This window comes from Leucoraja erinacea, chromosome 8 (assembly GCF_028641065.1).
Source record: "Leucoraja erinacea ecotype New England chromosome 8, Leri_hhj_1, whole genome shotgun sequence".
NCBI lineage: Eukaryota > Metazoa > Chordata > Chondrichthyes > Rajiformes > Rajidae > Leucoraja > Leucoraja erinaceus.
Genome location: NC_073384.1, coordinates 51,659,523 through 51,673,826, shown reverse-complemented (window position 1 = coordinate 51,673,826; position 14,304 = coordinate 51,659,523). Strand labels below are relative to the sequence as shown.

The 14,304-nt window shown below is 43.5% G+C and overlaps 1 protein-coding gene across 1 annotated transcript in view; it reads right to left on the bottom strand.

Moving 5' to 3' along the window:
* Positions 1 to 14,304, bottom strand: part of utp25 (UTP25 small subunit processor component) — a 35,231-nt gene that overhangs the window by 10,403 nt on the left and 10,524 nt on the right. Inside the window, 6 exon segments of the mRNA XM_055639696.1 lie at positions 3,835 to 4,048; positions 7,110 to 7,517; positions 8,823 to 8,908; positions 10,134 to 10,322; positions 10,489 to 10,729; positions 12,490 to 12,529. Of these exon segments, the coding sequence (XP_055495671.1) occupies positions 3,835 to 4,048; positions 7,110 to 7,517; positions 8,823 to 8,908; positions 10,134 to 10,322; positions 10,489 to 10,729; positions 12,490 to 12,529 (1,178 nt within the window).

The window sequence follows — 14,304 nt, the reverse complement described above, 5'->3', positions numbered from 1 at the left end:
GAACTTTGGAAGTGATTGCCCACCAGTCTCATAAGCCGCTGTGTCTCCCTGTCCCTGGGATAGCAGGGGGCGATCAAACAGCACAGTACCCCCCTCCCCCTCCAACTCCAGGGGAATCCGCTCCCCGATGGTCCGCTACCGCAACAAGTGGCAGTTCGCCCACAGCCCGAGCTGCGCCCCCTCATCCGCCACCCCAAGAACAAGACGTACCTTGCACACCATCAGCTTCTGCCCCTACGGGGAGCGTGTTCCTCTGGAGTTCGAGCGGGGCTGGGCTGGAGTTGCTGCTGGCTGTGGGTCTCTGGGATCTCCGTGCTTGCAGTGGGCCTGGGGGTCGGTGTCCCGTTGGTCCTGACGTCTCCGGCCACCTCCCTGGACAGGAGCTGAGACTGGGAACTGTACCGCCCTTGCCCCCTCCCTCTGTAACTGCAAACAACCACACTCTCCTGCTCACCTGCAAGGGCGGTACAGTTCCCAGTCTCAGCTCCAGTACAGGGGGGTGGCCGGATACGTCAGGACCAACAGGAACCCGCTCCCCCGATGGGATGGGCCGCTACGGCGAGGGGAGGGAAGGGGTCACACACATGGCCGGGAAGCAGAGGGGTTTAGGTGGGGGTGGTGACAGATGGGGCCAACAATGAGTGGAGAAAGACAGAAACACCGACGTGCAAAGGAGACCTACAACAGTGCATGATCTCTCTCGCGTGGCAGGTGACTGTCGCTGGGAAACTGAAGGGAGCGACAATCTGCTGCTGCCTGCATCCTGAGTTAAAGAGTTCCCACGGTAGACTCACGATACACTAAGGTAAACGCACGGGCCACTACGTTCTTAAATCGAGTTAAAATGTTTCAATTATTAACCACAAGAGTAAAATTGACTCGTGGAAAATTTCAAACATGTTTGATTTTTTGCAAGAGTAGACAAGTTACACGAGAACCTGCCGTTAGCGCCACGATGCACTACGTTGCGTCCACGAATGCCATACGTTAATCGTACGTTATTACCTCGAGGTTTAACTCGGGTTACCTCTTGTGTCAGCTCGTAACGTGAGAATGGCCTTTTACTGATAGAGTTGCTTAACAAAACTTAATATTGCAGCACACAACATTATTAGGAACAAGGTTTCTTGCATATCTCTCTCTCTGTGGCTGCAGCCATCGTCTGCTTCAGTAAGGGAAGCTGGTCGGTGATTGGTCACAACGTCCCTCGGAGACTGCGTCTGATTGGCCGCCGAGTGACCAGCGATTGTGATTGGACATAATGCCCTTGGAGACAGCAGCTGATTGGACGGGAGAAGACCGATTTGTTGATTGGACTGGAATTTTAAGGGATGCTGGTCGGTGATTGGACGTAACCCCCTTAGAGACAGCGGCTGATTAGCTGCCAAATAATTGGGCACAAAAAATTGACAAATAGGAAAACAAAAAATTCGGAATTCCAATTTAATCGGAAGAATATCATGCCTGATCTGCAGTTCCTTCCTATAGAAGATGAACCTTGGCCCGAAACAACTCCTAATCCATTCCCTCCACAGATGCCACCTAGCCCGCTGAGTTCCTCCAGCACTGTGTTTTTTATTTATCTCTGAAATTGAAGATAGACATAAAGCTGGAGTAACTAAGCGGGACAGGGAGCGACTCTGGAGAGAAGGAATGGGTGACGTTTCGGGTCAAGACCCTACTTCAGACTGAACTGAACTCTCGTATGTTAGAGAACTTGTGATTGTCTGAAGAAGGGCCTCGACCCGAAACGACACCCACTTCCCCTCCCCAGAGCCACCGCCCGTCCCGCTGAGCCACCCCAGCCCCCCGTGTAAACCTTCATCTCCACAGGTGGAAGTGGTGGGAGAGAGGGAGAGAAAAATAACTGCTAAAAATGTCTACATTTAGAAACGGAATTTTCTACAATAGCTTGCTTAAGCATAATTTATCCCAATGGTTTCCCAATTGATTTTCTTTGCAAGTTCACACCGGATGAGTTTGTGGCAAATGTAACTTCAGTCAATAACTTACCAGAAATACAAGTTATGAAATGGTTCAGCATATTTTCAGATTTTGAATCTCTAAATTCAACTGTTCTATAAATAATTCCTATTTTAATCCAGCTGGAAGAGTAATGCTATCACATATTAAATATAAAAACAAAGTCTACGATTCTTTAAAAAAAAATACCGACACACCTTAATTTGCTTATGTAGCAAGTTGGTAAGTCCACTGTCATTGCTACTTTAATTTAGATGTTATATAGCTTAAAGAACTCTATCCAAGTTTGGAAAAAATACCATGTAAATATTGTATTGGCAAATTGTAGTTCATTTGAGATGACAGAAGTGACAAATTTCAGATCCTAACTTTACTTAATTTAACAGTAACAGCACTTTGGAAGGCATCATTGTAAAGAGGAAATAAATCACTAACTTCTAGAGTTATCCCATCATCTTTCTCAATACAGGTGCACAACCTTTTATCCGAAAGCCTTGGGACCAGACACTTTTCGTAATTCGGAATTTTTCGGCTTTCGGAATGGAAGATTTTTAGCGTAGATTTTAACGGCACCTCAGTGGTAGAATGCTCGGCTCATATCTGCAAGGTCGCGAGTTTGCGCCTCGATCCCGGCAGTTAATCGATCGCGAGTTTGAGTCTTCAATGTAGTTATTTCTTGCAGAATAGGAGAGAATAGGGAGGGTTAGGCTGGGATCATTCTCTGCGAGATGATCTTAGTGCGGAAGACAAGTGTAGGAGAGGTGTACTGACTGTGTGGGAAGAACTTTGGAAGTGACTGCCCACCATTCTCAAAAGCTGCTGTGTCTCCCTGCCCCTGGGATAGCAGGGGGCGATCAAACAGCACAATACCCCCCTCTCCCTCCAACTCCAGAGGAATCCGCTCCCCGATGGGCCGCTACAGCGACAAGTGGCAGTTCGCCCACAGCCCGAGCTGCGCCACCCCAAGAACAAGACGTACCTTGCACACCATCAGCTTCTGCCCCTACTGGGAACTGTACCGCCCTTGCAGGTGAGCATGAGAGTGGGGTTGTTTGCAGTTGCAGAGGGAGGGGGCAAGGGTGGTACAGTTCCCAGTCTCAGCTCCTGTCCAGGGGGGTGGCCGGAGACGTCAAGACCAACAGGAACCCGCTCCCCGATGGGCCGCTACAGCGACAAGTGGTAGTTCGCCCACAGCCCGAGCTGCGCCCCCTCATCCGCAACCCGGGTTCCTCTGGAGTTGGAACGGGGCTGGGCTAGAGTTGCTGCTGGTTGTGAGTCTCTGGGATCCCGTGCTTGCAGTCGGTGTCCCGTTGGTCCTGACGTCTCCGGTGACTGGCACTCACCTGCTGGCATTGCCGACGTGAAGACAGTGCAAAGCCCCCGCGCCTGTGCAATGGGCGGGGAGCTGGAGAGGGGAGGGAAAGGGTCACACACATGGTCGGGAAGCAGAGAGGTGTAGGTGAAACTGAAGGGAGCGACAATCTGCTGCTGCCTGCCCGCTGAGTTAAAAAGTTCCCACGCAAGACTCACGATACACTGTGGGCAGGCAGCAGCAGATTGTCAATTATTAACCCTCCCGCGCAATATACCCTCACCTTTTCTTTTATGAATGGGGATTTAGTTCCCCTTTCTTCGAGGACCGACTGGAGGTTCCGCTGTCACCTCTGCGGGCCGCCCTCGGTGAACGTCTTCAAGGACCTTTCTTCAAGGACCGAAAAAATGTCCGCTATTCGGATCTTTTCGTTATTTGGAATTTCGGATAAAAGGTTGTGCACCTGTAGTTACTAACCCAAGTAAGGATAACAGTTCAATTCATCAAACATTAGGTAACACAACAAATACAATGGTTACCTATTCGGAAATGATCATCAATATTGCCTGCAAAGATAGCTTCATAATCTTCAGGACGTTTTAGATTTGGTGGTTTGTCATCTGGATTAGAGCCATATTCATCCTTAAACCTCTTTTTATTGCTTATTTCCAGTTTATCTTTCACATCAAGAAGACCAATCAAAGTTTGTATCACTCTTAAAACAGAATCTCTGAATGGCACCACAATAAGTACCTGAAAGTGAATGAAAAAAAACTTTTCTTAAAAGCATTATTTAGTAGCAATCAATAAATTTTCAATAGGACGATAAACAGTCCTTAAATTATCTTTCCCAACAGTATTAATACTTGGACGCAAGGAAGCAAGACAGCCGCTTTATAACCAGCTCCTACAGAGCAAAAAAAAAAAAACCAAGAAGGGTCTCGACCCAAAACATCACCCAATCCTTCTCCAGAGATGCTGCCTTGATTTTTGTGTCTATCTTCAAAAAAGGAGACACAAAGTGCTAGAGTAACTCAGCGGGTCAGACAGCATCTCTGGAGAAAAAGGATGGGTGCGTTTCAGGTGGGGACCTTTCTTCAAACTGAAAGAAGGGGGTGGGGGGGGTGAAGAGCTAGCAGATAAATGAAGAGGGCCAATCGGGGTCAGCCACAAATGACCCCAGGCAAGGTGGTGCCTGGTGGGTCCATTGTTGGCTAAGGAAGGAGTGGTCTCAAGAGAAAATATAGAGAACTGCGGAACTGTTTATTTTTTCTCTCTTAAAATGTTGGCCTACTTTGATGGGTTCTGAATTCATCTAAGACTTCAGCTCTACCACCAACTTTTGCATCCTTACAAGTTTTCTCCCTCAACTTCAATAACCTCTTAATTTCCTTGGTTAACAATAGTTGTTTCATATCTCTCTTATACTTAGCAGGTAACCCATTTCTCTGTGTAGGAAAGAAATGCAGATGCTGATTTTTATCAAAGGTAGACACAAAATACTGGAGTAACTCAGCGGGATAGGCAGCATCTTTGGAGAAGGAATGGGTGATGTTTCCGGTCGAGACCCTTCTTCAGATTTCTTCAGTCTTCGACCCGAAACGTCACCCATTCCTTCTCTCCAGAGATGCTGCCTCTCCTGCTGAGTTACTCCATATATTTTGTGTCTACAACCCATTTCTCTGCATCATTTTTATCTTCTGGGTTTCAAAAGAATGGTACGAGTGTACTGGTAACGTTACCATGGAAAAGCCCACATCTAAGCATGTAAAGCTCATAATAGAATGGATTGAACTGCAGTCCTGCAGTTGAGACCCAGCTAATCATAAGCTTCCAGAATGAATAATCAAATAATGAGAAGTCTATTCACTTTTTTTGAAGCTTTGCAAAATCTTCATTAAAGGAGATCAGGTTGATAGATACCAGCAATAATTGAAGACAAGCTAATGGCAACTGGTGTTGTTTACTTGTTGAGACATTATATTATTAGACTAAGTGGGACCCATTGGGTCCCATGTTCACATGGGAGGGCTGGTCCCGCAATGCAATATTCCACCTCTCCACCAATTCCAATATTGGTGGCCAGTGGGGAAGGGGGAGGGAGGAGGGGCTTTCTGGAGCGCTAGTATGGGTGTTGTGGGATGAATGGACTGGTTTCCAGAGAGCTAATATGGACATTGTGGGACAAATGGATTCTTGGGGTGGCAGCTCAGTCACTCAAGCCTGATGTGCTGGCAGCTCACTCACAGCTGGTGGGCTGGCAGTTGACTCACGGTTATTCCTTGAAATTCCATTTCAAGCAGGGTGCAAGGCCACCAATTTCAAATGCAGTTTCCTACCATTTCAACCAGGGTGTAAGGCCACCAAATTCAAGTGCAGTTCAATACCACTTCATGCAAGGTGCAAGACCACTAAATTCAAGTGCAGTTTCCTACCACTTCAAACAGGGTGCAAGGCCACCGAATTCAAGTGCAGTTTCCGACCACATGAAGCAGGGTGCAAGGCCACCGAATTCAAGTGCAGTTTCATACCACTTCAAGCAGGGTGCAAGGCCACCAAATTCAAGTGCAGTTTCATACCACTTCAAGCAGGGAGCAAGGCCACCAAATTCAAGTGCAGTTTCATACCACTTCAAGCAGGGTGCAAGGCCACCAAATTTAAGTGCAGTGTCATGCCACTTCAAGCAGGGTGCAAGGCCACCAAATTTAAGTGCAGTTTCATACCACTTCAAGCAGGGTGCAAGGCCACCAAATTTAAGTGCAGTGTCATACCACTTCAAGCAGGGTGCAAGGCCACCAAATTCAAGTGCAGTTTCATAGCATTTCATGCAGGGTGGAAGGCCACCACATTCAAATGCAGTTTCATACCATTTCAAACAGGGTGAAACCACCATAAAACCACACAAAACACCACATAAACACCACTCACTGTTCAGTGGACATTCAGTGTGTTCAGTTGATTCACAGCTCAGACAGAGTCGTGATCTCTCCCTCCCCCATCTGGCAGAGACTGAGCCACACCCACACTTTTGGGTTTTATAATCCCTCCCTCTCCCACCGGAAGGGACGTGGCCTTCATGACGTGATTGACAGGAGAGATTCTCAACATTTTTTAAACACTAATAACACTTTTATTTTTCATTGATGGGAAGAATCCTCTGCACCAGATGAGCGGAGGGGGACTGAGTAAGATGGCCAAAAATCACAGCCGTAAGTGGTAGCATTTTATCTAAAATCAATATTCAGTGCAAACAGGAAGTTGTCAAGTTTAAACTTTTAATCATTTGCCATTTCAAACCAACCACCACCAACCATTTGCTGTGCTTTATTTCAAACCAACCACCACCAACCATTTGCTGTGCTTTATTTCAAACCAACCACATTTTCATTTTCAAACCACATTAAGGGCATTCAAGGTCAGTAAAACCACACTCAGTTTAATAGACATGTGTTCAGTGTTATTCACCGCTTAGACTGAGAGACGTGACCATCTCGCTCCCCCATCTTGCAGAGACTGACTGAGGCACTCAACACTTCCAGGTTTTATAGTCGCTCTGGAAAGGGCGTGGCCTTCAGGAGAGAGAATCTCAAAATTTTATAAACACTAATAATTCTTTTATTTTTCATCGATGGGAAAAATCCTCTTGTCCTGCACAGCGGAGGGGGACTCCGAGTAAGAAGGCCAAATACCATGTGTTCACCAGGGGCATCCATAATTAATCTTAGTGAGATGTCAAAAATGTGAAATGCAACTGCATTTAAAGTGGTATGTGTAAATTATACAGGTACCATGGTCATGTTAAAATACTCCTTACCTTGGGTCTTGTAAGTCCTTGATCGCTCAAACCTTCATCATCAAATGCCTTCCTGTTGTATTTCTTTGCGTTGTTGTTTAGCACATGCGAATTTGCTTTCAACACATGATTTATCATGTGTAAACAATAGGTGTGGCGAACTTCCTCTCCATTTTGTAAAGCTGTCCTTTCTGGGTAATACAAGTCCTTGTAAGCATTCATTATGGAGAAGAGTCCTTGTTGTAATGGCGTGAAGAATTTTTGTTCATTTAATTTGGCTTTTGCATGGGTCTGACTATTTAATTTAGGCCATGTTGCTTCGAGAGGTTTCTGGAGGTGGAGATTTTCCAAATTTTCACATGATAACTCTTTGATGGAAGTCTCCTTTAATAGTGGGCTTGTCCACACCAGCTGCCCAAGAGAAGTCCACTTTCCAAAAGAAAAAGAAAATGTAATGATATGGCAGTCACATTCATCTTTAGAGGCACAGAAACCTTTTTCTTTTTTTTAACTGGCCCCAGAGCCCCAGAGCCATTTTATGTGTAGCTCCTCTTATATGATAATTTTTTACTTCTTATTCTCTCTCTCTCCCTCCCTCCATCCCTTTCTCCATCCCTCTCACCCTCACTCCTTCCCCCTCTCTTCCTTTTCCTCCCACCCACCCTCTCTCCTCCTTCCTTTTTTTCTCCCTCCATCTTATTCCCTCCCTCTCTCCATCTCTCCACCCCTCCCTCATCCCCCTTGAGCCAACCCACCATTCTGTAAAATCAAGGCCAATCCCAATGTAACTAACAACCCCACTCGTAACTTTTCATCACTAGGCTTATCCAGAATTCTATCACTGCCTGAAAAATAATCAAAGGCTCAACTACCATTGAGAAAGAGAATTTCCAAAGACTCATTGTCATACGAGAATTTTCCTGAAGTCTGTGACCCATAGCGCTGTGGCCATAGAATTATGTGTAAAGCCCATAGCGCTATGTTTAAAGCCCATAGCGCTCCAGCTGGCAGTGCTATTTTTAGAACCCATAGCGCTGGTGCCGACAGCTCTTTGTTTAAATTCCCACGGGTTAAACTGGCAGCGCTTGTTTAAACCTGGAGCGGGACAGGCAGCCTGGAGAAGGAATGGGTGATGTTTGTGGTCGAGACCCTTCTTCAGACTGAACTGAACTCAGTATTTAAAATCCGTATTTAACAACACAAAACCGTACATCCATATTCTAATCGCATTTCCTTACAAAATACGGAAAATCCTTACTACTTGGCAGCTCTGCATATGGAAGCCACAGGCATGAGGAAAGGCAGGGGTGTCTGCATTATGATCAACACTTTGTTTTGCACTGATGTGACTGCTTCTGGCACCTTGTCAATATACTCACCACCCTCTGTGTGAAAATATTGCCCCTCAGGGTCTTATTAAATATTTCGCCTCTCACCTTAAACCTCTGACCTTGATTCACCTGTCCTGGGGAAAAACTCAGGCTTTCTAGAAGAGTGATCACATACTATACAAGAAGGCCAACTATGAAATCCAAAAGAATATGAGGAATGCCAACAAAATACCAAAACAATTCAATCAAAATAGATGCCAGGTACCTGTGGCAGGGCCCAAATCAAGGTTATCTGAATCTGAATCTTAGTATATTTGGCCCCTGATGATAAAATACCTTAGAAAAATAAGGCCAGAAACAATTTTTTTATAACTTAAAGATTGAATAATCTGTTTATAATTACCTTGGACTGCATTGTGTTTTTGGTCTGGGTTATAGTTTTCAGATCATTGCTGTCTAGTTCTGTGTCCACATGCTGTTTAAATGGATCTGAAAAGAAAATCACATTGTTTTTAACAAAGTCACAAAAACTAATTTGCATAATTCAGCTATCCACCTATTTAAACAACCCTAACTTACTGTGGCTCTTCTCTGGATGCAAAATGCATTATTAATGGACCACTATTAATGATTACACAAAAAAGCTGGAGAAACTCAGCGGGTGCAGCAGCATCTATGGAGCGAAGGAGATCGCTCCATAGATGCTGCTGCACCCGCTGAGTTTCTCCAGCTTTTTTGTGTAACCTTCGATTCTCCAGCATCTGCAGTTCCTTCTTAAACACTATTAATGATTGATGCACACAGATACAAAATGACCCAGTTCCATATAAACATCCTGAAAATTAAATTAAAGCACCAAGTCTGTCACACAACCCTCAAATTCCCTTATCCCTCCAATGCTTATCTCACCCATGTTCATCTATACAATTTCACTATAATGCAATAAGATCCACATTTTTAAATGCCAGTTTGGTCCTTTGATAACTTATGAAGTTAATTTTGCACATCCTCAAATGGATACAGGTTAATTCCCCCTCCGCTAAAAACGTTCACAATTTTAAATGTGGTCATATCTTTGACTTCTTATTTTTGAAGACTCAATTTGTTTTTGTTTATGATAAATGTTCATATAGACTTCTTTGTACAAATTCCAGTGTCAATATTTGTTATCAGAAGCAAAAATAAAGTCTAATCAAGAATTGATGCAGGTTTATCATAACTTTTATTTTTCAATTCTATTTCTTCTAAAATAAACCATATTCCTTGTTTCCTTTTCAAATGTTAAACCTGTACCACTACTTTTAATAGTATATCTGGGTGGAGAAAGGTGAATTGGATGACAGTTGATGGGAATGTGAGAGGGAATAGGTTGTGGGAATCAGTGTGTGTGTGTGGGGGGGGGGGGGGGGGGGGGGGGGGGGGGGGGGATACTGATGCCAATGCATTCAGTTAATTATAATTATAACTAAATTATAATTACATTTTAGCCATTCTCTTCTAACCCAACTTTCTTCCCTCCAGCCCCTTCCCCACCACAATCAGTCTGAAGAAGGGTTCCGGCCTGAAATGTCACTTATCCATGTTCCCTCGAGATGCGACCTGACCAGAATTAATCCAGCACTGTGTTTTGTAAATCAGCATTTGCAGTTTCTTCTTTCAACAACCATGAAATCTAATTAACACAAGCACAAATGGAAATATTTAAAAATCCAACCTTCAGAACTGTGAGTGCAAGAAACTTCGTTTTCATCTACATTGTAGTTACTTTCTAGACAGAATTTGGCTTCATTCTTCACATCAGTAAAATCATCTCCCAGGTCATTGGTGTCTTTGTTATCATGTATCACCACATCATTTTCAAGTGTTTTCTCTGCATTACTGTCCTCGGCAGCACTGAATGAATCTGTTAACATAAATTAAAAATTTGGAAGGAACCGTAAAAAAATTAATGTAGTGGCAGATTGAGAATCCATGCTAGATAGAATCTTTATATAGATTTTTCTAATAAAATAATTTTTATATTGGATTTTCCATTTATATTCAGGCAATAGAAACTATTGGTACAGTACCTCCTTCTCCTTGGCCATTTTCATCATCAACTTCACTGTCAACATCTGGGACCTCCACCTCCTCTTCTTTCCTCTCATCATCTTCATCCTCTGCCTTTCCTTCAAGTTCACTTTCACTCTCACTTTCACTTTCATCAGCTCCAACATTTTTTAAGGTGGAACACAGGTGTTGGTAGGCAGTTGCTTGTTCCAAGACGGATTCTGTATCACTTGCTGAATCGGATTGTTCCGAGATGTCAGACTGAAAATATTTTAATGTAATTAATCTCAAAAATTTCTGTAACAAAAAATACTTTATGTATCATCAACAATTCCCCAGTATGGAGGAAAAATATCTTGAGTCTTTTCTGAAGAACATGTTTAACTTCAAAACACTGAAGAACATAAAGGATTCAAGATCTTCAAAAATATCCAAATAATCTGCCTTTCCAGAATGGGAATTCTAAAAAAACTAAAGGATACTTCACCTCGGATTATCGTAAAATGGGGGGGGGGGGTAACATCTCTGGTGAAAATTGATAGCTGAAGCAAAAATACTCTTCTGCAGATATCAAGACAAATAGGAGCAGGAAGCAAAAATAATATCAAGACAAATAGGAGCAAGCAACAGATGAGCTCAGGCAAGAAGGAGGTTCCCTGATAAGTAGTGTGAGCCCAAGAGGGTTGCATCGCTGCAAACTGTGGAACTGTTAATGTACAGTTAGTGGAGGAAGGGGATCTTTAAACAGTGACAGCGAATTCAGCATTCTGTCAAATGGGAAGATAGCCTATTCGGATCCTCCCTGTAAAGCACCAGATCCTCCCTGTAAAGCACCTTCATGATCCTGCATGTTTCAATCCAGTCCCCTCTCACTTTCAAATTCTAATGCATACAAACCTGGTCTGTCCCACCTTTCCTCATAAAACAGCCCACTCACTCGTAGCATTGGTCCAACAAACATTTTCTGAATTGCTTATGAGACACTGATTTAATTCCAGACTCCTCTCTCCAGCCATAAAGGAACAGCAGATAAAGGGAAGCTTGATAAAATCACTCAGTGGTAAATGGGAACTCAGTCTTCACGTCTTAATGGATTTTGTAGAAGCCTGCTTACTGTTAAAACTGTGGTAGGTCCTGGCATGGTGCGCAAAGACCCTATAGCACACCCGCCCCAGTGCCAAAGAATATCTATGCTAATATCTATGATTAATAGACACTGCATCTCTGCTCATGCGACCTCTTTTGACTATTGATTGCCCTTTTCTATCTCGCCACTGCCTTTGTTGTTGGATCATCAGATATGCAGTTTTGGAGGAGGTTGGGCAAGTTGCTTTTTCGTCTGGTATAATGTTTGGAATGCCAATGACACTGTCTTTATAATGTACCATACACTCTATCATATCACAGATTCCACTCCTAACACATGCTCTGTGTACCAAATTTTAGCTGTAAACAGCTCAATTTTAGTTCAATTCTAGCTATTATTGCTTATTTTATGAATAGCTGCCCTTCAGATCTATCTGCATACACTAACTCTTTCCCTTGCTCATACCCCCTACTCTTTCCATGCATTTACAAAATTTCACCTCCCTCCCATTTATATTATTTATCCAATTCAGTTTTGAGAGCTACAATATACCTGCAACACCATACCAGCATGAGCATTCTAATACTTAACCATCTCTTGCTCCCACCTATCCAATGTGCCTTGTTAACGCCATTGCATTAATCTCCAATGTCATTCTTTTATCACTTCAATATATTCCTCTTTGTCAATATCGTACATTAGCCTTCCTACCTCAATGACTTCTGGGTCTGTTACTGGGAAAAAACGTTCGCCTTCAGTCAATATGCACTTTTAAAAGCTTAACTGACTAACCTTTAGCCCTCCATACACTATGACATTCCTGCAACTGCTGGTCTACAGAAAATATATGGTGTGAGAGGAGCAAGTGAATCAAGATCAATATGGATTTAGCTTGGTCTTTGAGAACAAATGGTAAGTACTTAGATTAACTCACCAGTTCAACAATACGAGTTGGCTCGATTTTATCAGAAACCCTGTAAAATAATATCCAATAAGTTAAAAATTGGTCAAAGACATCTTATGCTCTCATTTCAGAAGCCCAAATAGACTATTTTCTCTGCCCATTCTAGTTAGTCCACCCTTCCATTTACTCCAGTATCCAATCCCTACCTATGCAACCACCGGAAATGTAACACCTGTTCTTTTATTTCCTTCCAAAGCTCCAAATACTATTTCTAAGCAGTAATTTACTTTCACTTCTTTCAATTTAGTTAACTGTATTCACTGTTTATAACATGGTAACCACGAGAGGCTAGTCGCAGATTGGGTTACTGTTTTGCAGAACATCTTAACTTAGTCCACACACATTCCCAAGCTTTCAGTCATCTGTGACTTTAATTCTCTGGCCAACTCCTTTTCAAACCTCAGTACCCTTCAATGTCAGAGTGAAGATAAGAGCAAAATGCAAAAATAGCATGTCCGTTTGGGAGAATGACATATCACGACCTTCCAAACAGGGTTGAGATCAATAACTTCAGGTAAACAACATTATTATTTCAGATATCCACCTTGCACAGAGTTTACTTTTGTTACTGAAATTATGGTTAGTTATTCTATTTTCCCTGTTAAATTTATTGCTGATCAATCAATATTCATTTTTGTGTCCCATTACCATCCTTTTTTTTCCAAGATTCAAGAGTTTATTGTCATGTGTCCCAGATAGGACAATGAAATTCTTGCTTTGCTTTAGCACAACAGAATTATAGAAGGCACGAATACAGAACAGATCAGTGTGTCCATATACCATTGCATTAATATATACACACATGAATAAATAAAACAGATAAAATGCAAATAAACAGATAATGGGCTATTAATGTTCAGAGTTTTGTTTGAGTTGAGTTCAATAGCCTGAAGGCTGTGGGGAAGCAGCTGTTTCTGAACCTGGGCTTTGCAGTCTTCAGGCTCCTGTACCTTCTACCTGAAGGTAGCAGGGGGTGGTGGAAATGAGTGTGTGGCCAGGATGGTATGGGTCCTTGATGATGCTGCCAGCCTTTTTAAGGCAGCGACTGCGATAGATCCCCTCGATGGTAGGGAGGTCAGAGCCGAAGATGGACTGGGCAGTGTTTACTACTGTTTGTAGTCTCCTGGGCACTCAGGTTGCCGAACCAAGCCACGATGCAACCGGTCAGCAAGCTCTCTACTGTGCACCTGTAGAAGTTAGAGAGTGTCCTCCTTGACATACCGGCTCTCCGTAATCTTCTCAGGAAGTAGAGGCGCTGATGTGCTTTCTTTATAATAGCATCAGTGTTCACGGACCAGGACAGATCTTCAGAGATGTGCACGCCCAGGAATTTGACGCTCTTGACCCTTTCCACCATCGAACCATTGATATAAAAGGAACTGTGGGTCCCCATCCTACCTCTTCCAAAGTCCACAATCAGTTCCTTGGTTTTGCTGGGGTTGAGGGCCAGGTTATTGTGCTGGCACCATTTGGTCAGTCGGTCGATCTCTCTTCTATAATCTGACTCGTCCCCATCGGCGATACGTCCCACAACAGTGGTGTCATGAGCGAACTTGATGATGGAGTTTGCAATATGACCAGCTACGCAGTCATGACTATAGAGTGAGTACAGCAGGAGGCTGAGCACGCAGCCTTGAGGTACTCCCGTGCTGATTGTTATCGAGGCTGACACCTTTCCACCAATTCGAACAGTCTGTGGTCTGTGAATGAGTAAGTCGAGGATCCAATTGCAGAGAGATGCGCAGAGACCCAGTTCTGCAAGTTTGGTAACCAGTTTGGAGGGGA